At 48.6% G+C, this 26,404-nt stretch overlaps 1 protein-coding gene across 1 annotated transcript in view; it reads left to right on the forward strand.

The window, feature by feature from the left end:
- Window positions 1–26,404, forward strand: part of RTTN (rotatin) — a 2,784,523-nt gene that overhangs the window by 1,464,468 nt on the left and 1,293,651 nt on the right. Inside the window, exon 26 of the mRNA XM_069620779.1 lies at window positions 12,187–12,426. Coding sequence (XP_069476880.1) covers window positions 12,187–12,426 — 240 coding nt within the window. The remainder of the gene's footprint in view (window positions 1–12,186; window positions 12,427–26,404) is intronic.

A 26,404-nucleotide genomic window follows, 5' to 3' on the forward strand; every position in this document is an offset into this window, starting at 1 on the left:
TGTCTCTTGCTAGCTTCAGGGCAAGAAGAGGATGAGAGTGAGCCCCTTCCTGATTTGCTGCATAGCAACCCTCAGGATGGCTCAGTGGAGGGAGTACATCTCTCTCCAGATTTGACAACAGAGCAACAGAGGGCCTGTAGGGCTTTGCTCCAACAGTACGCCTCTCTGTTTTCACTGAAGCCAGGCCTTACACCGTGGTGTAAGCATGAAATTGACACTGGTGACAGTGTGTCTGTCAAAAGCAGGTGCTACCGTATGTCAGATACCGTCAAGAACCACATCCAGGCTGAGGTCACCAAGATGTTGGATCTGGGTGTTATTGAACCCTCAACCAGTCCTTGGTCCAGTCCAGTGGTCCTTGTCCCCAAGGCAAGTTCCCAGGCGGGTACCAAGGATTGGAGGTTCTGTGTGGACTACCGAGGAGTCAATGCCGTCACCAAAACTGACGCGCACCCATTACCCAGGGCTGATGAGCTCGTGGACACCATCGGTGCTGCCAAGTTTGTGAGCACCTTTGACCTTACTTCAGGCTATTGGCAAATAGCTCTGACGGACCATGCCAAGGATAAGACGGCTTTCTCAACACCTGAGGGACTCTACCAGTTTAGGGTCATGCATTTTGGGTTGAAGAATGCCCCTGCCACCTTCCAGAGATTGGTCAACCATGCGCTCAGTGGGCTGGAAGCCTTTTGTGTGGCTTACTTAGACGACATTGCCGTCTACAGTTCCACCTGGGAAGAGCATTTGACTCATCTGGATAAGGTGTTGCAGGCCTTGAAAAGGGCTAACCTCACTATCAAGGCCACCAAGTGCCAGATAGCTCAGGGGAAAGTTACCTATCTTGGTCATGAGGTAGGAGGGGGTCAAATCCAACCTCTCGCCAGTAAAGTACAGGATGTACAGAACTGGGAGACTCCCACTACTCAAACCCAGGTGAGAGCCTTTTTGGGCCTCACTGGGTACTATCGCAATTTCATGGCAGACTATGGGACCATAGCTGCCACCCTGACAGCTCTAACGTCACCCAAGCAGCCTAGGAAGGTTAATTGGACCGAAGACTGTCAGAGGGCCTTTGATGGCTTGAAAGAAAGTCTGTGTAGGGCACCTGTGTTGAGTGCGCCTGACTACAGCCGACCCTTTATCGTCCAGACGGATGCCTGCGACACCGGAATTGGAGCTGTCTTGTCCCAGTTAGATGACAAAGGGAGAGAACACCCTATCATATTCATTAGTAGACAACTCAAGGGTAGAGAGCTTAGGTGGGCTACTGTTGAAAAGGAGTGTTTTAGTATAGTTTGGAGCCTTAGGCGTTTTAGGCCCTACCTTACGGGGTCTGCCTTCAAGGTCCAAACAGATCATAAGCCCCTGAAGTGGCTTATGCAGATGAAGGGTGAGAACCCGAAATTGCTCAGGTGGTCCATTAGCCTGCAAGGGCTAGACTTCACCATAGAGCACAGACCAGGGAAGAGTCACGATAATGCAGATGGCCTTTCCAGAAGGTATGTTGACCGTCTGGATGAGGGTGTCTATCCCGTGGGAGATTAGACACCCTCCACCTCAGTCTGGGGGGGGGCGACTGTGATGCTGGAAATGCATCTGAGGGACAGGGCCTCTGAATCCTTGTCCTTTTACTGTTTTTACTGTGTGTTATGTTTTCTGCCCCGGAGTCCATGTGGGACTCCTGGCAGTGCAGCTCTCTTTTTTGGTTTGGTGAACAGACCCATGGGATACACTTATGGCACCCATCGGTAGGGGGTACAACCCTGTGCCCCTAGTGTATGTTTTTGGGTACCTGTGGGTGACCCCAGAGCAGGGTATGGGCTGGTGGCAGCTCCGTGCTGAAATTGACAGGTGCTCCGGGTGTCCTCCATTTTGGGATACCCCGGCCCTGCCATTGGGATCTGTTGATTCCTGATAGGAAACAAGATGGCCCCTGTGGCCTCTTGCTTTCTATGGCCTGTTGTCTTGTTTTCCCAAAGTCCTGGGAAGCCCTGTCTCTGTCCCTTCCCCCTGACTGGCTGTTGGGTGGAAGTTCCATGTATGGTATTGTTGTGAAGGCCCAGCTAGACTGGCTGGAGCCTTCCTAGTGTCTGTATGTTGTGGGTACCTCCTGTGGGTGGGACCTGGGTGAATGGAGTGTGTGACCAATATACACTCCTTGTTGTGGTTGTCTGGTTTCTGGCATGAGAGACAAAGACTGAGACAGCCCTGCCCGAAACTGGCCTCAATGCAGTGTGTAGTGTTGAATGGCTGGGTACTTGTCCCAATCCACATTCCCTGTTGTGAGTGTCTGGAAGGGAGGAGTGTGGCCTGAATGCACTGTGTGCCTGATTGGCTGACTGACTGCATGAATGCCCTGCAGTATGATTGGCTGCTGAGTGCGTGCCAGCAGCGTGGATGAGAGAGAGGATAGTATATCTGGGGACCTCTCACCACTGGAAAAGTGTTCAGAAGGGACCTTTGGTTGAGAAGCGACCATTGTGCTCTTGAAGCAGCCAGGGAGCTGAGTCTCCACTCTACGAGTAACTGGAACTGCTGATCCTCGACGTCCAGCTGGAAGAAGAAGACTTGCTGTGGCATTTGCTTCGACCGATCCGAACGCTGTCGAAATTCGTCGAGGGCTGACCCGAGAGAGGACCTGGTAAGGCGCCCTCTTCCCGTGCTCCGAGGGACCATCGAGCACCGCTCCATCTTCGCCGAAGCGCCCTGGAAGACAGACCCTCGAAAGGTTGTCGACCCGAGACGGGACCGCCGAGGAGATCGAAGTGAAGCACCCGGACATCGACGCCGTCGAAGTCCATTGCCGTCGACCAGGGTTCGCAGGTTTGTGTAACCGCTGGAGGCCCGTCGAAGTTGTGTTGCCCAGCCGTGGGAACCACTTGACGCCGTGCCGCCGACGACTGGAGCCGTCCACTCCTTTGCCTAAGAACATTCAATCGAAGGACTCTCTCGACTGCATCGTCGACTGCTTATCCTGCCGGAGAAAGTCGAGGACGACCAACGCGCCGAGGAGAAACCTGCCGGTGGGTTTCCCGCCACCCGACGACCTCAAAGACTCGGACGACTCGACTCCCTTGCTGGGTCCCCGTCTCTACAATCTTTGCGGTCCAGAACTATTGTCATCGAGGTGCCCCGCACACCTCCGCCTTGCAGGACGCCGACGAGCACCGCTCGGACGAAGCTGCCGCCTCATCGACATAGTTCTACCTCGTTTGCCGACGGACGTTCGACGCCCCGTGCCTCCCGCTTGAAAGGGAAGGCATTCAAGAAGGGCCGTCGATTCCCCGTCGCCGAACAGCGAGTTCCTCGACGTTTGTCGACGCCTCTTCGAGGAGCTCGACTCCACCAGGTACATTGGGGGGGTAAAAACATTATAGGAGAGAATAAGACTTAACAGAGCAGTATATGGACTGGGCGTGTGTTGCATCTTGTTTTACAGGTTGCCAGGTGGGGGGGATCTCCACACAGAACTGTGCGCAGTGGTAGGGGCCAGTATTCTGCCTATTGCTTAACCATCTTATTTGCTCTCCTCTCTCTATTGCTGGTTTCACTCTATTGGTCTGTGTGACATTGTATAGTATTGTTAATGCACTGTAATGAGATCTAGGGTGGTACCACTTTAGGATTGTAAATATTTGCCATTGTAGATTTTGCCGGAGTACAAAGTGAGTTACTATGATAAATGTACATAACCTTAACTTTTGATTATATAAAGACTGTGTTCTAACCAATACAGAGTGTGGATATTCCTTTGTGGGGGCTTGGGGAATACACTGTACTTAAGAACCAGCCTGCATCACCTCCTGAGAAGCTAGGCCTTGACTGCTCGACCATTGCTACCGAATAGAGAATCTTGGCTGGGGTCTCCTGTGCCTCTCCTCCACCATATAGGGAGCGGAAGTACAGACACCCCCCACCGGTCGTTGAGGCCCGTTCTCTCACAGCCCTGATTAAGGAGGGGTTGAAGAGTGCTCCTTCCCCCAAGCCAGTCAGAGTGACTGACTATGTGATAGGTCTCTAGAGGAGAATTTCACACATTATGGCAGAAGCTAATGATAGCCTTTTGATCATGCCAATGCTTGACCAAAGCTTTTCCAGCTTTCAGGTTAACATGGTTGAGTTCACTCAAGACCAGCTAGTTCTAGTTCTGATCCCAACAAGGCAGAGGGCTTTGCAAGATAAATGGATGGGACCCTTCAGGGTTGTGGGTAAACTTGGAGAGGTGAACTATCTGGTGGACTTGGCCAATCCCAAGGAGGCTCACAGAGTCTTCCACACCAACAGACTAAAGGCGTATGTCTCCAGGCCTGAAGTAAGAGCATTGCTTCTAGCTTCAACAGAAGAGGAACAAGAGATTGAAGCTCTCCCTGATCTCCTCAGAGGCTTAACCTTGGATGAAAAGATTGAGGGAGTAAATCTCTCTTCAAATCTGACACCTGAGCAAAACAAGAGGAGTGCAAATCTATGTTAAATCAGTTTGCCTCCCTGTTCTCACTTTCACCAGGATTGACCCCTTGGGGCCAGCATGATATACTCACTGGTGACTGTCTGCCAGTCAAAAGCAGAGGATACAGAATGTCAGAAAATGTGAGATCCCACATCAAAGGGGAGGTCAGCAAGATGCTTGACCTCGGGGTAATAGAGCCCTCTACTAGTCCATGGTCTAGCCCAGTTGTGTTAGTACCAAAGGCAGGATCTAAAGAATTGATATTCTGTGTGGATTATAGAGCTCTTAATGCAGTCACCAAGACTGATGCCCACCTTTTGCCTAGAACAGATGAGTTTGTGGATAGACTTGGTGCAGCCAAGTTCCTCAGCACATTTGATCTAACGTCATGCTATTGACAAATAGCCCTGACCTACCATGCCAAGGAGTAAACTGCATTTGCTACCCCAGTTGGCTTATACCAATTTAAGGTTATGCCTTTTGGACTGAAAAATGCACCTGCAACATTTCAAAGGATGGTAAATCAGGTTCTGGCTGGGATGTAGGACTTTTGCATGGCATACTTGGATGACATTGCAGTGTTCAGCCACTCCTGGGAAGAGCATGTTAACCACCTAGGACATGTTTTGCAGGCTCTTGGGAAGGCCATCCTGACCATAAAGGCAAGCAATTGCCAGATTGGACAGAGTAAGGTGGTCTACCTTGGGCATGAGGTAGGAGGTGGAGAAATAAGGCCTTGGCTCAGTAAGATTGAAGCTGTACAAAATTGGACAACTCCTACTACTCAAACTCAGGTGAGAGCCTTCCTAGGCCTCACTGGGTATTACAGGAATTTCATTGAAAACTATGGGACCATAGCTTCTCCACTGAATGTAATCTCCTCTCCAAAATTCCCAAAGAAGGTCAGATGGAATGAGGAGTGCAATCAGGCCTTTGAAAACCTGAAGAAAGCTCTTTGCCAAGCACCAGTACTGAGAGCTCCTGACTACCACCAAACGTTCATTGTACCAACAGATGCTTCTAATGTAGGTATAGGTGCAGTCCTTAGCCAACTGGATGAGAAAGGTAGGGAGCACCCCATTTGCTTCATCAACAGAAAGCTGAAGGATCCTGAGACAAGGTGGGCAACAATTGAAAGAGAATGTTTTGCTATGGTGTGGGCACTGAAGAAGTGTAGGCCATACTTGTATGGTTCTACTTTTGTTATTCAGACTGACCACCAACCCTTGAGATGGCTGATGCAAATGAAGGGGGAAAACCCAAAACTATTGAGATGGTCAATCTGACTTCAAGGGTTTGATTTCATCATTGAGCACAGGTCAGGGTGTCACCACCAAAATGCTGATGGTCTCTCTAGAATGTATGTCATCGACTAGAGGTATGAGATGCATCCAGGAGTGGATTAAATCCTCCTGTCCCTTGGTTTGGAGGGAGGGGGGGGCGAGTGTTAGGGTGAATTATCTGTATAGGCTAATTTCCCAAACCTAGTGAGTCCCCCAGCAGCTTTGCTGGATTTTTGGGCTTTATTTTCTTCTCCTGCTAAGAGTGAGACTCTTGTTCTCCCACTCTTAGGCATGATTTGAGAATGTCCTTTCACTTTGTAATGTGCTTTATGGGCTATGGGGTCTTTTACTCCATAGGGCTGCATGTGTTTTTGGGAAGTGTGTGACACAGCCCCCTCAGTGCAGTAACACAGGGGTGTCATAGTGACAGTGAGGGGCGGCTGGGACTCCAAAGTTTCGGTCGGGATCCAGTGTTGTCCCGGACGGGTCAAGCCGCTCTGCCAGGTGGGTTCCAAATCCTATGAGGATTTCCCAGCAGGGTAGGGGGTAGCAGAACCAGGGGTTCCCCGGGACTGTTTTTCTTGTTGCCATTCTTTTGCCGTCGCTAGATCCGCTCCGTCCCTGCTCCTTATCATGGTGAAAGCCAGGTGCCTCCCGCCGAGCCCAGACGAGCTGCAGGGCTGGAAGCCGCTTCGTGGTCGGTGTTCAGTGGGGTATGTGGCCCTATGTCTACTGGGGGCACCGGCTCTCCCGATCTGCTTCGGTGGGATGGACGTTTCAGGTGCGCCCACATTAGCCAGTCGGTGAGCATCGGAAGGCCTCTGATCGGATCTCTCCTCAAGACTCTCCCATCAGAGGTGCGCCCACCATATTGAGCGCAATGTGTCCACTGCGGCCGCCTCCCCAGGGGAACTCGGCATTATTTCTGGATTGCGGGCAAGTTCAGCGGTCAGAAGTGGATGATTGTGCACCGCGGCATCTCCGAACCTGGAGTTTCAGTCCGTCTGGGTTGGTAACACCACTTCACTGGGGCATATTCGGTTGGGCGCATGGCCACTGTCGGGAGCTCTTACAGAGCCAGACCAACAGCCATGGCGCCAAGTCACACCCCCCCCCCCCCCCCCCGTTCACATGCTTTTCTAAATAAATTAAATACATTTGAAACACAATATTTATTTAGTATACAAATATGCCATTCATAAAAGGAGTATCCCACCAACATAATAGAAGACACAATGAGATACTTCCAGACATACACATCCAAACATTTTAAGAAAGAACATTTTCATTACAAAAAAAAGTAAGCAAACATTTTTCGTTACATTTAGGAATGGAACACAGACAAAAGAACATTTTTAAAAAATAACAATTCAGTAAGAACTGAAAATATCACAGTCTATGTGCTGACTGTGAATTCGAGCAATAATGCTTTGTAAACGTGTGCAGAGAAGCCAACATAACCGCCTGGCAAATGTCCAGAACAGGGACCCCACATTGGAGAGCCGAGGTGGTAGCAGCCTTCTGGTTGAATGAGCCCTGAGACCGTCAGGCACATCCTTATCAGCCAGATTGTAGCATTCTGAAATGCAGAGGGTGATGCACCATGACAAGGTCTTTTTTGTCACAGACCTGCCATCACATGCACTAGCAGAACCAAAAAAAAGATGGTCATCTTTCATGGTCTCCGTTGTCCGAGAGACGTAGTAGCTGAGGGTCCGCACCGGGTCCAGCTAATGGAATCATTCCTCTAACTTGAAACGATGAGGCAAAGGAAAAAAGGACAGGAAGATGGATCTTTTCAGAGAAAAGAAAGTCATGTACAACCTTTGGGAGGAAGGATAGCCTCACTCTCAACGTTACCTTCTCTTTGGAGAAAAACAAATTAACAAAAAACTTAACTCACAGTAACTTTCTTTCTGATGGACGCTCCTCTCATGGATTCCTCATCTATATCATCTATCTGTAAGAACCAGCTGCTCTTTGTAAAAGTTTCTGCCGCTAGTTGGGCAGCTCCACGTCGGATCCACCCAAAACCACTGCGCGCTATGCCCGACATGATGTCGGGGGCATTATATATAGAGGCGCTGTGCCCCGTGACCTCATTGCCATACTTTTTCCCTAGCACTCTGATGCGAAGTAACTGCAGAACTAAGGTGAATTAGCTACCCGAAGAGGGGCAGGAAGGGAGGGTGATGAGGAATCTATGGGGGGAATGACCATCCAAAAGAGCATTACAAAGAGGCACGTCATTTGTTCTTCTAATGGACACCTTCGTCCCACAGATTCCTCATCTATCAGACTACGAAAGCAATACACTGAGTGTTAGGGAGAATTCTCTGTAAAGGCTAATTTCCCAAACCTAGTGAGTCCCCCAGCAGCTTTGCTGGATTTTTGGGGTTATTATTTTCTCCTGCTAAGAGTGAGACTCTCTTTCTCCCACTCTTAGACATGATTTGAGAATGTCCTTTGACTTTGTAATGTGTTTATGGGCTATGGGGTCTTTTACTCCATAGGGCTTCATGTGTTTTTGGTATATGTGTTACACAGCACCCTCAGTGCAGTGACACAGGGGTGTCATAGTGACCCCCAAACATAGACTCCATACCCTGGGACTGACTACTGTCTCCCAGGGCATGTAAAGTCACCATTGACTTTACTAGTCTTGAATTGTGAACAGAACCAGTACAAACCATCATAATGTGGAAGTACTGGTGAGGGTAATTAGATTGCCCGTGGGTCTGTTTTTCGAGTGGGCACTGTGCAGTCCCCCCTCGTCGAGTTTCTGGCTGATGGCAGTGGTTACCACGCGAAATATTCCACCAGAATATTTCCTCTGGGATTTTCCCAGTCATTTTAAACGCACCACTTTTTTTGGTGCAATGTTTAAAGATACCGCCTGGTTATTTATTTAATATTTATTCCCCGGTTGGGTCTTTTTGTCAGGACTCGTTTTTAAAATGGCGTTTTTGTTCGCCTCTGTAACTCCAATCCAAGTCGAGCCCTTTGTTCCACTTTTGGCGGGCTTCTGCACAGAAGCCTCCAAAAGTGGTGCTGCTCTGTCTGGGTCTACAGGATGTGAGGGAGGGGGGGGAACAGGCACCCTGGACTGAGTTGCCTCGGCAACTCAAGTCGCACTCTTGTGTGATTGGCCCAGTGGTGAGCCGCTCGGCTCACCACTTAGCATGTTTGAGTGACAGCTAGGACTGGTGAATGTTTTTTTTTTTTTTGCATAAAAGCAGGGCTTTGGGGACTGGAACTTAAGAAGTCGCCACAGGACCTAAAGAATCCGAAGAGGGAGAAGCTGAGCCGACCTGCAACGACGACACCACCGGTGGAGCCCTGCTGAACCGACTCACCACTTCCCGACGACAGAGAAGATCTTCATCCTGGAGAGTCTTCTTCCTTTGAACTGGTGGGGTTAACCAGTTCGCCCTTTTTGCGCCTTCCTGGATCGTCTCGTGGTCGAATCGCCCGTGCCAAGCACCCCAGCGGCCGGATAGCCACCCTTCACCACTACCGCGAATAAAAGGGTAGTACCTTTTAACCGGGGAAACTCCACGGCTGATTTCTTCCCTGGCCGTGCAATGACCTCCAGCTTTCCTCCACGTCGAGATACTCTCTTCCCCTGGACGAACCACTGACTTGCACCCGCTGCCAGAAGCAACTGCCCCCGCTGGAGCTTTCTCACCATTTCAGGTACTGTGTCCCGCCTGGTTTCCCTTGCAACAGACTGTTCAAGGTGTCCTGTAAATCCTTGACTCTCTATCCTGGGGTGACCTGGGACCTGTTAACTAACTTTTCCGAACTGACCCAACTCCTTTTGAACTATCTGCAAAGACTTTTAAAGTGTACTTCAACTGTGTGATCTTGGGCACATTCCGCCTTGCTCTCTCCAAGAGTGGGCCGGGCCTATGAACTTTTTGCTCTACAGTAGAGTCTGCCTTTCTTGACTTGCTGTGTTTCTTTTAAAAGTGTTGGTATTGTGTGCTTTACTATTTCTGCCTTTTCTTTCCCTTTTTAAATAATTATTGGAGTGCCATCTTGGTTAAGAGCTCACCTCTATTGATAATAAGTGGTGTTCTTTTCCTAAGACTTGTCGAATAATTAATCAGGGAGGTATATATATTTCTAGTGACTGTGTTTGAACTTGCTTGACTTATTAGTGCCAGTGTATTTTTACAAGTGTGTTTTTAAATAAATAATTATATACTTCTATACCCAAGCTGTGGTCAGTGTTTGCTTGTGCTTCTGTATTTTTGTACCTAATGTGTATACACTATGTACTGCCTAACTCCTCTTGAGAGAAGTCTGACTGCTCAGCCACAGCTACCAGGTAAATCTGGGTGGTACAGACTGCTACCAATTGGGTTTACTGCCAAAACCTGTAGTCTTAGGCAGAAACCTGTGCAGTTCCCTAAGGGACCACTGCAAAAAGCTTAACACCGAGCAGTATACCCGAGGTGTCCCAATGCAATGGTCAGGCAATTACTGACCATCACACACACACACACCTTACTTCCATTAAGCTCCCCACACGGATAAAAGGCAGAGAATGAGAGCACACTCTGAGCGAGGCAAAGCACATGAGGAGACAGCAGTTTCAAGACGGCAGCTGAATGGGAGACTATAGCCGGTAAAACCAAAGGGGATCACAAGAAGGGAAGTTCCCTTGACCTTTTTGACATGGAAACCTTACTTTCCAGAGTTCTTGAGATTAGGAAGCCTAAAACCAGGAAACCACGCTGAAGAATCCTGCATTGTGTGTATGAGATAACCTCATTGCCCTCCCGCATCAATAATCAAGGTGGGGAGCATCACCAGCGGCCGTGGTACCGTCCTTTGCTCCAAGAACAAAGCAGCGTCAGTGAAAACACAGCCGGTGAGTTGGGGAGACCGATACAAGACCGGTCTGTAAAGTTGAACTGCTGATGAGTGATTGAACTTTGAAACCAAGATAAAATACCTTTGACAGAGTGGTCCGTCCCCACGTGGGTGCTCATTCGAAGGTGTCTGTAAGGTGTCCACCTGAGAAGTGACAGAAGTGAAAGTTGAAAGGGTTATATGTCTGCAAAGAATTGTGAATCGAAGTGGTCCTGCGACGGGTCAAGCAAAAATCCCAAACACAATCAAAAGTCTTTGATTTTGATCAAGTAAAGAAAGTTTGGAAAGTAGACAAATTGGTCCGAGCTCGGCGGAGGGAGACTAATTGAAGGTTTTAGTTTAAGGTGGGTCTGATCCCGGCAGAGGGGAACCCAGGGTGAGCAGTGAACCACCCGAGAAATTGGATACGTGAAAATCCTAATGTGACCTTAATGTTTGTTATGTTGCATCAGGCACTCTGAAATAAGGGACTTTGAATGGCGAAGAGACTTTGGCACAGAAGTCCCTGATGTGGAGCATTTGAACTGCATCTTGTGCTGGAGAAGCCAGAGAGTGTGCTAAGCTTGAGTGTGTCGCCTTGCTCCGTGCTGTAAAAGTGAGGAAGGGAAACCAACGGCTTAAATATCCTGACATATCATTTCATGAACACCTTTCTTTTGCATAACCTTGTTTCCCACATTATTTGTATTTAGAAGTAATGATTGGCAATATGTTTTAGTATAGGCCCTTTTATTTTGACAATACACCACTAGGACTGCATTGTTATTATTTGATGGTTGTAGCTTGCTCCCACCTTTAGATTTAGGATTGAATAGGCGTTTTTCAAACCCAATTGAAGTTCAATAAACACTGTTTGAACTGTGATCACTTGTGTCTGTCTTAATGTTTTGATACCATGCCTTCCTTTACAATATATATTAAGTTAAGTTACCCGTTTAGATTTTTAATACAAAGTGAGACTTATTTATTTGTGTATATTTACCTGACTTTTATCCTTTAATAAAAAGGACTGTTATCAACTATCATAAGTGTGTGGACTTTTCCATTGTTGGGAGCTTGATGATTCACTGTACCTAAGAACCAGCCTGCATCACCTCCTCTGGGTCTCATCTTTGGTTCCCCGTCCATATCTACCATTAAAGAACCTTGGCTGGGGTGCTCTGTGCCTCTACCCCAACTATATAGTGGGCAGAAGTACAGATGCCCCCCCCTGCCCCTCCTGTCTTTACATGGTGTTAAGTGTACATTCAGAGTAAATGTTGAAAGAAAACCTTTTAATCCCTGGTTTGCAAACAGTACATATTTATGATGCTGATTTTGTGCTATTTTCCGTTATTTAATAATGTTTGTGCCTTTCACTGTCATTCAGGATAAATGTCCAGTATACCCTTTTAGCAACTCCTCTTTCCCACCGATTCCTAAATAATTTGTTTTGTAATTCCTCAAGAAGCATGCATGTTTTATCAATAATCCAGATCATTCTTACAGTGTAATTTGTTAAATTGTATGCCTCTTTCTTAGAATCATCTGGCACTCCTTTTGTTCACTGTCCTACCTTGCTTGATATGGTTTCAGATTTTCAGACACATTGAAGTTATCTACAGACGACGTTGTTGCACTGAAGGTCACACACATGGCCAGTGGATTGCAAGACTGCCTGAATTCGATCACACATGCGGTTTCCCATGCAGAAGTTAAGGCTGCTGTTGCTAGAATGAGCTTTTATCTTTTAAATGACAGACTTTCTCTGAAGTGCAGCTCTGACTCAAGTGTATCAACCTTGAAGTGCTTGCCCTGGCACACAGCATTGAACAGGTAACTGTGGAAGTTTATGGTACAGCAACAACTAATACTCTTGGTTCAGATTGTTGTATGGTAATTCGCACATTATAATGAAAAACAAAGGTTTTGTTCTAGAACTAAGTTCAAAATGTAACATCCCAACCTAAATACAGCTTCTAATGTATTGTTTCCACCCACATATTCCTCATCTATGATATATATCCCTATCTCAGTGCAGCTGTTTCCGGAATCTTTTGCGCTGACGGGGAGCTCCGCGTTGGCTCTGCCCAATGCCTGTACGCACCGCACTCAAGGCATGCCGTTGGCGCCTTTTATCCACGCACTCTATCGGAAACACGCTCGTCAAGCTCACACTGTTCTCTGCTATAGCTACTCCATCTAAGGCCTCAGGCTTCAAGCCGTGTGCAGACTGCAGTTTGCAGATGTTGGTTTCAGATCTGCACCGGATATGTCCTTATTGCTTGGGTGAAGACCCAGACACCCAGGATTTCTGGTCGTGGCAGTCCACGCAGCCAAAGGCCCTCCGGAAAAGGGCAGCAAAACTCTTCACATTTGTCCAGAAGGCGAAGGGTTAGGCTCTGCAGTCCTGTTTGATGTTGCATGGCGTGGACCAGTGCTTCAAAGAAAGGGCGGCTTCACGCAATGAAAATAAGCAGCAGCATCAGAAGAGGTCCTGCTCCCCGAGTGAGTCCTTGCACCGAAATTTCTCTTCCTCTTCGAAAAAGAGAAGCCACCGCTCCATGGACTCTCCTGAACAACTGGCACAGCATGATGCTGGAAATGCATTGGAGGGACAGGGCCTCCCTGTCCTTGTCCTATACCTCCTTAAACTTTGTTTCTGCTTATTTTCTGCCATGGGGAGTCTAGTCCGGATCCTTGGAAATGTTGCTCTTCATTTTGTTCTTTGTGGACCAAGACCCATGGGTATGGGTACAACCCTGTACCCCTAGTGTATGTTTTTTGGAACATGTGTGTTGCCCACAGAGCATGGTATGTGCTGATGGCAGCTTCATGATGTCTTGGCAGTGGCTCTCCACATCCTTCATTTTTGGGATACCCAGGCCCTGCCATAGGAATCAATAGATTCCTACGCAAAGGCAAGATGGCCACTGGTGGCCTCTTGGTTTCTCAGCCTCTCTCCCTTGTTTCTCAAAGTTATGAGAAGCCCTGGTCCCTTCTCCTGAATGGTTGTTAGCTGTAAGGACCATATATGGCTCTGGGGCTGCCTCCTGCCAGATTGGCTGGAGCCTTCCCATGGACAGATTGTTGCGGGTACACCCTGGGGGTGGAGCCTGCATGAATGGAGTGAGTTGTCAATATGCATTCTGTGTTGAGTGTCTGGTTTTGGTTGTGTGGCACAATGCCTGAGCCAGCCCTGACTGAAACTGAAATGAATGCAGTTTAGTGCACTGAAAGCATGGGGAGTAGCATTTACCCCCAAGACCCGGTGGGAGGCAGAATCTCTCAGCATCTGAACAAATTGCGGGGCATTACTGGTGTGCTTGGGCACTGAAAACAGTAGCCCAGGGTTACTGCCTTACTTTTCAAAGAAGGCCTCAGGATCATCCACCGGGATAAAACTCAGTCAAAATTCCAGACCTGCTCCTTGTTCAGGAAATTCTAACCCTGCTAGAGAAAGGTGCAATAGAACATGTACCTGTAGCGGAGAGGAACAATGGGTGGTATTCCCCTTAATTTCTCATTCCCAAGAAGGACAGAGGATTGAGACCCATCTTGAACTTAAGAAATTTGAACAAATTCCTCAGGAAGGACAAGTTCAAGATGGTAACCCTTTCTCAGATCCTTCAGGCTCTCCAACTCCAAGACTGGTTGTTATCATTGGACCTTCAGGATGCTAACTTTCATGTGCCAATCCATCTCAAGCACAGAAAGTACCTGAGGTTCGCGGTTGGCAGTTCTCATTTTCAATTTCGAGTTCTGTCATTCGGGCTGACCTCCGCCCCAGGGGTTTTCACCAACTGATGGCGGTAGTGGCAGCAAGTCCCAGGAGAGGGGGGGATTCACGTCTACCCCTACCTCGACGATTGATTGATCAGGGCTCGTTCACCCGAACTGACTCGGGAACATCTCAGGATTACCTGCCGCTTCATACACAGATTGGGCTTCTCCCTCAATTACAAGACATCCCATATGATACCATTCCAAAGACTCATCGGAGCAGTCCTGGATGCTTCCTCTTGGAAAGCCTTGCCTCCCGAGGTTGGAGCTCACCACATTCTGCAGATGGTAACAAATTTCCAGAATGCCCAGGATCTGCTGGCCTTCAACTTTCTGAGGTTGCTCGGCCCCACCATGGCATCCTGCATTTTTCTGGTGCCAGAGGCCCGACTGAGAATGAGATCCCTTCAATGGGCCCTCAGGACTCAGTGGTCCCAATTCTCTGGGAATATGTCGGATCTACTGCAAGTTCCGAGCAGAGTTGCTCAGGATCTTCTATGGTGAGCTTGCAAAGACAATAGTCTCAAGGGAGACTCTTTTTGGCAACCATGGTCGGAGATAACGTTAGTGATGGACGCCTCACTCACTTGGTGGGGGGCCTACACCAACGATCTGACAATCAGCGGTCGTCGGTCTCCATCGGAGTCCAAAATACACATCAACTTTTTGGATCTGGGGGCAATCAGACTAGTGCTGAAGGCCTTTCTGCCCTCTGTACGGGGAAAGAATGTCCTGAAAATAACGGACAACACAGTGGCCATGTACTACCTCAACAAGAGAGGACATGTAGGGTCACTAACACTGTGCAGAGAGGCAATGCAGCTCTGGTTCTGAGCAATGCAGGAAGGAATCTCTCTATCAGCAGTTCACCTAGCCAGAGAGAACACAGGCACAGCATAGTCTCCCACGAGTGGTAACTAGCTCACAAAGTCCTTCAAGAGATCTTCACCCTTTGGGGAACCCCTCAGGTGGATCTGTTTGCGACCAAGGTCAATCGGAAGTGTGATCAGTACTGCTCAAGGGAATTTCCTCCTAGAGGAGCTCTAGGGGACACGTTCCTAGTGGACTGGAAATGTCCACTCCTGTACGCGTTTGCTCCAGTCCCTGTGATTCCTCACGTAATCAGGAGGTTGAGAAAGTTCAGGAAAACCATGATCCTAATTGCTCTGGATTGGGCCAGGAGGGTTTGGTACCCGGACATTTTGGACATGTCCATCTGCCCTCCAATACGCCTTCCACTAAGAGAGGATCTTCTCTCACAAGAGGAAGGTAGAGTTCTCCAATCAGAGGTCAAGACGCTCAGCCTTCACGCATGGTTTTTGAGAGGCTGAGATATAAGGATTGGGACCTCCTGGATGACGTAATGTAGATTTTGCTTTCGGCTAGGAGGCCAGCAACAAAATACTTGTACCGGTGTCGTTGGAATAATTTCAGCAACTGGTGCAAGGATAAGAATGTGGACCCATTCCTTTGTGGCACTCCTATGGTGCTTTCTTCCCTATTACATTTAGCCAATCTGGGGCTCCCGATAGGTACAATTAATGTTATTGACGCTCAACGTGTTTTTAGTTTGGGCTATTAGGCGGTGCTGAATGCGCTACCTTTAAAGCCGAAACTATTGTCATTAACATAAGAGCTTCAGATATGGGCTTTTAATGAGTGTCTGTAATGCTTTTCCATTGGAGATGGGAAGAGATATACAGTAGTAATCTCTCCCATTGCCTGCCCCTAGCCAATTTAATCCTTAGAATTGTGCCTAATAGCATGCCCTGGTGAATTTAGAATTGTGCCGAATTTCCTCTGTGCAAAATCTGTAGTTAGAAGTGTGAATTCAGAATTTTGCCTAATATCCTAATATATATGCCTAATATCCTCTCTGTAAAGTTGAATTTAGAACTGTGCCTAATAGCCTTTCTGTGCAAAGTTTAATTTAGAAGCGTACCTAATCGGGTGCCCTAGTTCAACTGACTAGTATTCCCTAATGGCCTCTCTGTGCAAAGTTTAGTTTATAATTGTGCCTAATAGTGTGCCCTAGTAGAACTGACTAGTGTCCCTAATATTCTCTTGTGCATAGTTTAATTTAGAAGTGTGCCTAATAGCGTGCCCTGGTGAATTTAGAATTGTGCCTAATATCCTCTCTGTGTAAAGTGAACTTAGAATTGTGCCTAATAGCGTACCCTGGTTGAACTGACTAGTGTCCCTAATAACCTCTCTGTGCAAAGTTGAATTTTGAAGTGTGCCTAATAGCGCTCCTGGTGAATTTAGAATTGTGTCTAATATCCTTTCTGTGCAAAGTTTGATTTAGAAGCGTACCTAATAGCGTGCCCTAGTTCAACTGACTAGTATTCCCTAATAGGCTCTCTGTGCAAAGTTGAATTTACAAGTGTGCCTAATAGTGTGCCCTGGTTGAATTTAGAAGGGCGCGCAATAGCCCACCATGGTGAATTTGGAACAGTGCCTAATTTCCGCTCTGTGTGAAGCTGAATTTAAAAGGGTACCTAATAGCCTCTCTGTGCAAAACTTGAAGTTAGAACTGTGCCTAAATATCCCTTCTGTGGAAAGTTTAATTTAGAAGTGTGTCTAATATCATCTCTGTGAAATGAAGAATTTAGAAGTATGCCTGAAAGGCACACTTCTAATTTCAACTTTACACAGAGATTATATTAGGCACACTTATAAATTCAATTTTGCAAAGATGGGATATTAGACTATCAGGCATACTTCTAAATTCTTCATTACACAGAGATGATATTAGGCACACTTCTAATTTCAACTTTACACAGAGATTATATTAGGCATACTTCTAAATTCAATTTTGCAAAGACGGGATATTAGTCTAATATCATCTCTGTGTAAAGTTGAATTTAGAAGTGTGCCTCAATAACCCCTCTGTCCAAAGTTGAATTTAGAAGTGTCCCTAATATCCTCTCTGTGCAAAGCTAAATTTAGAAGTAGATCTAATAGCGCACCTCGCCCGAATTTAGACGTGTGCCTAATAACGTGCCCTAGTTGAATTCAGAAGTGTCCCTAATACCCTCTCTGTGCAAACTGAACTTGGAAGTGTGCCTAATATCCTCTCTGTGTACATAATATCCCTCTCTGTGCAAAAGTGTGCCCATTAGCGTTGAGTTGTTAGTTGAATATAGAAGCATCCCTAATATCCTTTTGGTACAAAACTCAAATTTAGAAGTGGGCCTAATAGCGCCCCTTCCTTGAATCTAGAAGTGTGCCTAATAGCGCTTCGATTGAATTTAGAACTACAATTAGAAAGTCCTCCTAAATTGCACTTAAAAGTCCTCCTAAAAGCATATCTGTGGCATTGTTAGATTCATATTTCTCCCTAATAGCTTACATGTATTCCAGCTTGCTAGAAGAAAGTCTACCCAACAGCGTTACTGTGCAGTAGTTGCAACTAAATAGGCTGCCTAACAGCATATCCTAAGGTCTAGCTACACTTCAAAACGGCCTCATATCTGCAGCCTAGTTACAATTAGTACACTAAAACCTAGAATAAGTGAATAATATCACCCTGCTCAGTGGATCCCAGAAACCAAGACCAATCTCACCCAGTGATATACCCAAATTGATAAAGTCCAATATAAAGTGTAAGTTGCACCTGAAACTACACCTAATAGCACGAACTAACCATGAGTGCACCCAATCCACTAGGGCCGGCTGGAAACAACCACTGTGGACCTCCTCCACTCTCCAGTCAGTCTTGCCTCCCGTGCCCCCCTTCTCAAATCATCCCACCCTCCTTCACGTCCCCTACCCATCCCCTTTCCAAACACCAAGCCAGAGGGGCACGATGGCGAGCCAACCACCCTAAAACCACTGCTCCCCCGAACCCCACCACCGACCAGCCTACGTTGATGATGCCCGCTCTCCTCGCTATCATACCGGGCACACCCTGCCCTGCAATCATGCACCCCCCGCTTTTCCCACTAACCCCTGCCATCATCTCCCCCTGACTACACCACTTCCCCTCCCTAAAAACCGCACGCATAGCCGTAGCAAGAACAGAAGCCTCATCCCTCTCCCCCTCTACCCCCCTACCCTCTCGCACACACCAATCGCAACAAAGACACTAAAGAGGAAACGTTCCTGGTCCCCCTCAATCTCTCAGTACTCATCGCCTCCCCTGTCTCGACCCACCACCTCATTCCCCCAATCACCACCATCGCCCCCTTGCTTCATCCTTCTTGAAACCCCTCTCCCTCGATTTCTCACCGACCGCAACTGAAACTCCTAACCGCCCACACCCCACCTTCAAATCCCCCGTGCCAAACCCAATCACCCTAACACAAGCATCCAACCATTCCCACCCGAAAACCCGCCAACTTTTCTGCTCGCCCACTTTTCCCATCGATCATCAACCACCCCACCCCGCTCTCTCTCCAGTTTCCACCCTCTCCCCCCCACGCTCCTCCGCTGCAGCTCCGACACCAACCTCACCTACCGAAGTGAATTGCATCCTATTTAATACCTGATCCGTCGCAAAAAACAGACACAGCATCTTTGACCTCCTCGCCTCTGACAAACCAGACCTGGTTTTCATCACCAAAACTTGGTTCTCTGATGACTTCGCCCCAATCGCCAATGAAGCCTCTCCCCCCCCCCTGCCCCCCCTCCCCCCCCCCCCCGACTACTCCCTCATCCCACTGAACCATCCCTCTAGAGGAGGGGGAATAGCATTCATCTTCAAGTCTCACTTCCACGCCTCAATCATCGACAATCAACCTTCCATTCCTTCCTGCGAATCACTCCTCGTTAAACTATACCTCTCCCCGTCATTCTCATACAGCTTCCTAGTAATCTACAGACACCCTGGCTACGATAGACAATTCTCAAAAAACCTCTGCGACTCTATTTCCACCCTTCAACTAAACCATCCCAACCTCACCCTTCTTGGAGATTTCAACATATGGCTCGACATCCCCACCAACCCTATGACACACTCTCTGGTTGACGGTCTAGACGCGATTAACCTCCAACCCCACATAAACGGCCCGACTCACTATAAAGGACACACTCTTAATGCCATCTTTAGCTACCACAACTGGATACAGCTAAACCCCCCCCCCCCCGCCCCTATCATCTGGTCCGATCACTTCATTGTTTCTTTCACCATTCGCTCACCCGACCCGCTTCCCATACTCGAACCTGAACCTCCGAATCTGCGCAAATGCTGGAAAAACGAATAATCGTTCCTGACCTAGCCGACGCACTCCTCCAGTCTCCTCCACCTACCTGCCAACTCAATAAACAACTAACCCCCGACACCTTTGACTCATGGCTCAACATCTCACTAATGCGGCTCACACCCTCTTGCAAACCATTAGCCCGCCGTGGCCTGTTCCCTAGATTGTTCACACCTGATTTGAAGACCACTAAACAACTATATAAATAACTAGAACGCAAATGGCAGAAAGACAAAACCCAAGAGAGCAGAGCCACATTGGCCCGACACCTCCATCAGTACAAGGCCGAAATCCGGAAAGCAAAAAAAGCCCACTAAAACTCCCGAATCCTAAACTGCAAAAACCCCAGCAAAGAACTTCACAAAATCATCACCGAATTCACCAAACCAGCATGCACTACCACCGTCCCGACCCCCTCACAATCACTGTGCGACTCACTCTCTCTCCACTTTTCCGCCACGGCTCTCGAAAGAACAAATGCTCTAACCACCAAACTGGCTCTCTTACATCCACCAGGCAACCCTCCCCCCCCGTACCGGCCAATCCACCGCCTGCGACCACTACGCAACCAACGTTCAACTCCTTTAGTCCAATATCACCCGACCAATTTCTCAAACTTCTCTCTGCCAGCAAACCATCCGGCTCTCCGCTAGACCCTTGGCCGGCCACAACCCTCAACAAACTTTTTTGCTTCTACCTGTGCAGGTGAACACGCAAGATCCATCATAAATGACTCCCTTTCCTCAGGTATTTTTCCCAACGCATTCAAAACGGTTCATGTCAAACCTCTAATAAAAAAAACCTTCCCTCGACCCTCTCGAGCCCAAAAACTACCACCCCATCTCAAACACCAGGTTCCTTGCCAAACTCATTGACCGAACCGCCTACTCCCAAGTAAATGCCTTTGTCGAAGCCAACAATCTCCTTGACCCTGCACAATCAGGTTTCAGAGCCCGACACGGAACTGAAACCACCCTAACCTCAATCTGGGATGACCTTAAAATCTTGACCTATCCGCCGCCTTCGACACAATCAATCACTCAATCCTCCTTGACCGCCACCACACCCTAGGAATTCGTGGAACCGCTCTCAAATGGATAGCTTCATTCCTCAAAGATAGGTACCAAATAACGCTGCTCTCCACCTATTCCTCCCAAGCCCGACCGGTCGACACAGGAGTTCCACAAGGAGCATGCCTATCTGCCCTCCTGTTCAATCTCTACTTAATCACCCTCCCAACAAAAATTAGTTCACACAACATCCTGTGTTGCAACTACGCTGATGACACTCCACTATTTCTAAAACTCCAGAACTCAAAACCCAACTGCCGACCTGACCTCGCTTCCTCCCTCCTCGACATAGAGCTCTGGATGACCCAAAGCCACCTCTTGTTAAACCCCTCCAAAACGAAAATCGTGGTATGTGGCAACTCCAAACTTCTTCCACACCCACTACCCTGGCCATTACAGTGGCGTTGGACATCGCAGACACAGGGTTCCGGCAGATGGGGAACGGTGTCTGCCTGCGTACACAAGGCTGGACGAAGACCACAAATCTCTGGCAGGCAGTCCAGGCGAAGGTGTTGGACGTGCCTTTTGACGGAGAGAACTTGTTTGGGAAGGGCATTGACGCATCCCTCCAGGCCATCAACGCGGATATAGAGATGGACCGTTCCTTGGGCACTCCAACAGCAGCGCTCTTCTTCTTGCTCCTCCAGGGGAAAGTCAAACCGGTCTTCCAAAGGTTTCTTCTCTTCTTACCGTCAGCCTTCCATATCCACGACCCAGGAAACCTACAAAGGCCGTTCTCAGGCCTACGTTAACAGAGGCCAACGTCGCTGTCGCCCGCAGGTCAGGATGCTGGCTCCGAAATAGGCCTGAACCGCCCAGAACGTCACCCCCACACACGTGCACCCCTGTGGGCGGCCGTCTGACTAGGTTCGTCAGCGAATGGAAGAAGATCACCACCGACAGATGGGTGCTGGACGCTCTCGCCCAGGCACACAACCCCGAGTTTCAATGCAGTTGTTCGCCGATTCCTCCGGTATCCAGTAAGGAGCACCACATTCCTTTAGCTCTTGTAAGAGGTACGGGCCATGCTACAGTCTAGTTCCCCATATTCCAGATACTTTCTGGTCAGAAAGAAGACCGGAGGCAGGAGACCCATCCTAGACCTACGACATCTCAACACATACGTGAAGTCCTAAAAGTTCAGGATGGTCATGTTGCAGCATGTGCTCGGCCAGCTGGAGGAAGGAGACTTCTTGACATCACTGGACCTGTAGGACGCCTATTTCCCCATCCCCATTCACAGGAAACATCAAAGGTTTCTGCGTTTCGTAGTGCAGGGTCAGCACTACCAGTTCAAGGCTCTGCCTTTCGGACTGAAGTCAGCCCCCAGAGTGTTCGCAAAATGCCTGGCGCCGGCTCACCTATATCTACGAGGCATAAACATATTACTGTAACTAGATGACTGGCTCATCCGGGCCCGCTCGCAGGAGTTGGCTGTCGGACACACACAGGCGACGGTCCAGCTACTGACGGACTGGGAGATTCTCTGTTAACTATCTAAAGCTCTGCTTAACACCATTGCAGAACGTGCTGTTCCTAGGAGCCAGATTCCATTCAGTGTCCTGCCTGGCGTCTCCCTCCGAGGAGTGGGTAGCAGCCATTCAAGGACGGTGCAGCGGCTGTTGTAGATGAGGACAGCCACGGTGTGACCATCAAGTCGTTGCTCGGCATGATGTCCTCCTGCATCTACCTCATACCGCTCGGCATAAGCAACCTCTTCTGGAGTTCCTGGACGCTTGCTGGATACAGGTGTCGGGAAGCTTTGCAGACAAGATCCCGCTCAACGAGGAGTCCTGGCAGGCGATAAGATGTGGGGCATCAAAACCCTCCATACCCTCTCCATATCAACGTCCTAGAGCTATGGGCAGGGTTCTGGGTCATCAAGTCGTTCCTACTGTCTCTGAAAGGCAAGGTGGCGAGGATCTTCACAGACAACACCACCACCATGTTCTACATCAGGAAGCAGGGGGGCACTCGATCCCCAGCGCTCTCCAAGGAAGCTCAGAACTTGTGGCACTGGGCTGTCGGACAGGGGATATTCCTCGTCTCTCTCCACCTGGCGGGAGTCAAGAACACCATTGCAGACTCCCTCTGAAGGGAACTGCGCTTCTGCCATGAGTGGGAACTTCGTCAGGATCAGGTGGACTGCCTGTTCGTGGAATGGTGCAGACCCCAGATCGATCTGTTTGCCACGGCGGCAAACCCCAAATGCCAGAGGAGCCTGGTGGATGCATTTTCCTCATGGGAAGGGCTGTTTCTGTACACGTTTCCTTCGTTCCGTCTCCTGCTACGTGTCATCAACACACTCGTACAGTGTCGATGCAAGATGATACTCATCACCCCGGTGTGGCCAAGGCAGATTTGCTATCCGGAGCTTCTCTGCATATCAGAATCACCTCCAGTGAAGTTGCCGGCGTTTCCGGATCTGCTCACCAAAGAGGGAGGCGCAATCCTTCATCTCAACCCAGGATCGCTGGTCCTGAAGGCTTGGCTACTGCAGCCTTAGAGTTTGGAGGGTATGAGTTGCCAGCGGACTGCAGGGAAGTCCTCGCCAGGGTGTCGTCGACTCTGAAGTGCTACAGCCATAAGTGGATGCTTTTTGCTACATGGTGTCCGTCGCAGAAGATTATCTCTGTGAGGGTCACGGCTCCACAGATTCTTCTGTACTTTCTGTCCTTGGCAAAATCTGAGCTGGCTCACGCATCCACCAAGGTACATCTGGCGTCCATCTCACACTACACCAGATTCCCGGGGAGATCCTTGCTGTGGTCCCGCAGACTCGTCAAGGAGTTTCTCAAAGGACTTTTCCGATCCTTCCCACTGGTGAAGGCTAATGCCCCGGCATGGGAACTCAGCATGGTTTTGACGAGGCTCATGGGGCCCCTTTCAAGCCTATGCATCAGGCCCCACTCAAGTTTTTCTCATGGAAGACGCCTTTCCTTGTGGCCATCACCTCTGCCAGACGTGTGGGTGAGATCCAGGTCCTATCCTTCAAGTAACCGTACCCGACTTGCCACGAATCGACGGTGGTACTGTGTACACACCCCTCTTTCATGCCGAAGACTCCCTCGAAATTCCACCTCAACAAGTCTTTGGTGTTGCGCGTTTTCTTCCTGAAACCTTTGTCGCTGGCGGAGAGGGCCTTGCACTCGCTGGATGTTGCTTGTGCCTTGAAGTTCTATGTGACACGCATAAAGAGTTTTTGGAAGACTTCTCAATTGTTCACGAACTTTTGTCTTGCAAACCATGGAAATGCCTTGTCCAAGGCTTCCATTTCGAGGTGGCTCTCTGGCTGCATCATGCACTGTCATCGGTTGGCGAAACGACCGCTGCCGGGCCGTCCAAGAGCCCACTCCACCAGCGTGACGAAGGTGGTCCTTTCTGGTGTGCCCCTGCTAGACATCTGCAGGGCTGCTACGTGGAGGTCCACGCACACCTTCACAAAGTTCTACTGCGTTGAGAGGGATTCCAGGAAAGAGCCCAATGTCGGCCAAGCAGTGCTACGTGACCTGTTTGCTTGAGATGATTCTGTTCTAGGGATAAGCAGTAATTACTTCGGTTGAGCCTTGCCACCTCCCATGGTTGTGTAATGTTGCACTGCTGTGTATTTGTTATTTATGAGCATGTGAATCCATGTCAGAGCCCATGCTGGAGAAGGTTTAAGTTACTTAACTGTAACTATTGTTCTCCAGCATGGGTCTGGCATGGATTCACATGCAAACCCTCCCTCCGGCCCCTCTGCTGCTCTTCTTGTTCATACTGCCACTTAAGTGCTTACCAAATATGAAGATGGCTGCCAGAGGTGGGGCTTAGGGAGAGGACTGTCATTGGATGGGGGCAGTATGATCCAGAGGACAGTGATTGGTTTAGAGGTGAAATACAATTTTAAAGTGAAAGTGATACTGTTTTTTGCTTTTTACAGAGGATTGCCAGCCTGGCGACAGGGAATATTCATGAGAATGTGAATCAATACTGGAGAACAGTAGTTACAGGTAAGTAACGTAAACCTTCCTTCCTTTGAGGGAAAGTCTTTGGGTAACACGGGGTCTGGATGACAATAATCCATTAAAGTAAAGGGAGTGTAGGGTGGATTTGTGCAAGGTTTGGGGAAATACCATGACTTGCCTTCAGGTGCTCTACCCTCAGTCCCTAAGTTTTTGGATCCAGGAGCGATGGCCCTCCCATGGCCATCTAAACAAAGGATCCACTGGCATTATTTGTGAGAACGCACTTTGGTTTCTCACGGCGGCCTCCGCCTGGAGGAACAGCTTCTGTGTGTCTATGATTCATGGTTCCGCTATCAATGGTGGGAGAAAAGGGTGACCATGAGTGTAGCGGGTTCTGTGACAGGGTTGTAGGGAGGCTTTTCCCCAGGAGGGGATTCCCTCCCTATGAGGTCCTCCTGCAGATTACCACCCATAGGGGACTATTGGATAGCGGCCTCAGTTCCCTAGCCTCATAGGAAAGGGTATCCCTTTGGGGAGAAGTGACGAGACCTGGTAGAAGTGACGAGACCTGGTGAATCCTCATAGGGAGCTCAGATAGCTGATCTGTTATGGATTATCGTTAGCGTAAAGAGTTATCGTTCAATAGCAGTATCTGAGGTTATGGACACCCGGGTTAGGGAGGAAAGATTCAGAGTAGTTTTCTGTGCCATCTAGGACACTGTCCTACTCACCTCATCTGTCCAAGCAAGAGGAACATTTCCACAGACCTGACCCCAAAAGGGCCTTGAGTTTCAATGTGGCCAGATGCAGAGGCTTCATAACGAAAGACCAAATGTTCTGGCCTTTGTAGGAACTAGGTAGGGCTCAGCCGGATCTAAACAGACTATTTTGGATAATACACTGTTTTTCTGTGTGCTATACGTTGACAGGCAAATAAGGTCCTTCCAGCCTAGTTGCTCATTCCACCAGATGGTCTGCAGCGATTTCAGCCTTACAAGGAGGTGTCCTAGTGCTGGACATTTATCAAGCAGTGATGTGTTGTTTCCCTTAAACCTTTACGAAACACTAATGTCTGGATACTGTGGCCTCCCAGATTGCTCCCTTTGGTCAGACATTCCTTCAAAGCTTTTTGGTCTGATTGAGTAATTTTTTCATGCTTTCTTACTGCTTTCTTTTTTCAAATTGCTATAGGAATATAGATGAGAAATATGTGCGTGGGACACAATCCATTAGAAGAACACATTAATTACCTGTAGTAATGGTATTTTGTAGTAGTCTTGCTCTGGAAGTGCAAGTACACAGTGTATGTGGATTGTAGTGATGTACACTGGAATGTGGCGAGGTCATTGTAGAATGTGGTGTGTGTGTGTGACTACTGGTGCATTCTAAATGTGGCAGTTAGATCTAGGAGCTGAAAGTTGTGGATGTGCCAGTGTTTACTGTCAAGAAACCTCTTTATGTCACTTACCTGATGTGTACATTGCGGACTAATAAACATACCTTAAGAAGCCTGGGACCAGTGTCCTCTTGGCTGAGGAACCTACAACATTTTGCCGACGAGTTGGTCTTAAGTGTCCTTGGGGCAGGTGCAAGGTACTGGAGCTGTGGCGGAGGGAAAGGGAGCAGCAAGCGGACAGTCGCTGCTCTCCAGAGGTCCAATCCACACCAGGGTGCCAGCAACGGTTTGGTACCTGGCAGAATGACTCCAATGCCCCAGGAGAGCTTGCATGCTGGGACCGAGGAACTTAGCCCAGGAGTGCTGACTTGCCGGGCGGTGGTAGCAATTGTGAGCAGGACAGTCACAGCAGCTTGA

The sequence above is a fragment of the Ambystoma mexicanum genome, chromosome 5q, assembly GCF_040938575.1.
Source record: "Ambystoma mexicanum isolate Mex_15411 chromosome 5q, UKY_AmexF1_1, whole genome shotgun sequence".
Lineage (NCBI taxonomy): Eukaryota > Metazoa > Chordata > Amphibia > Caudata > Ambystomatidae > Ambystoma > Ambystoma mexicanum.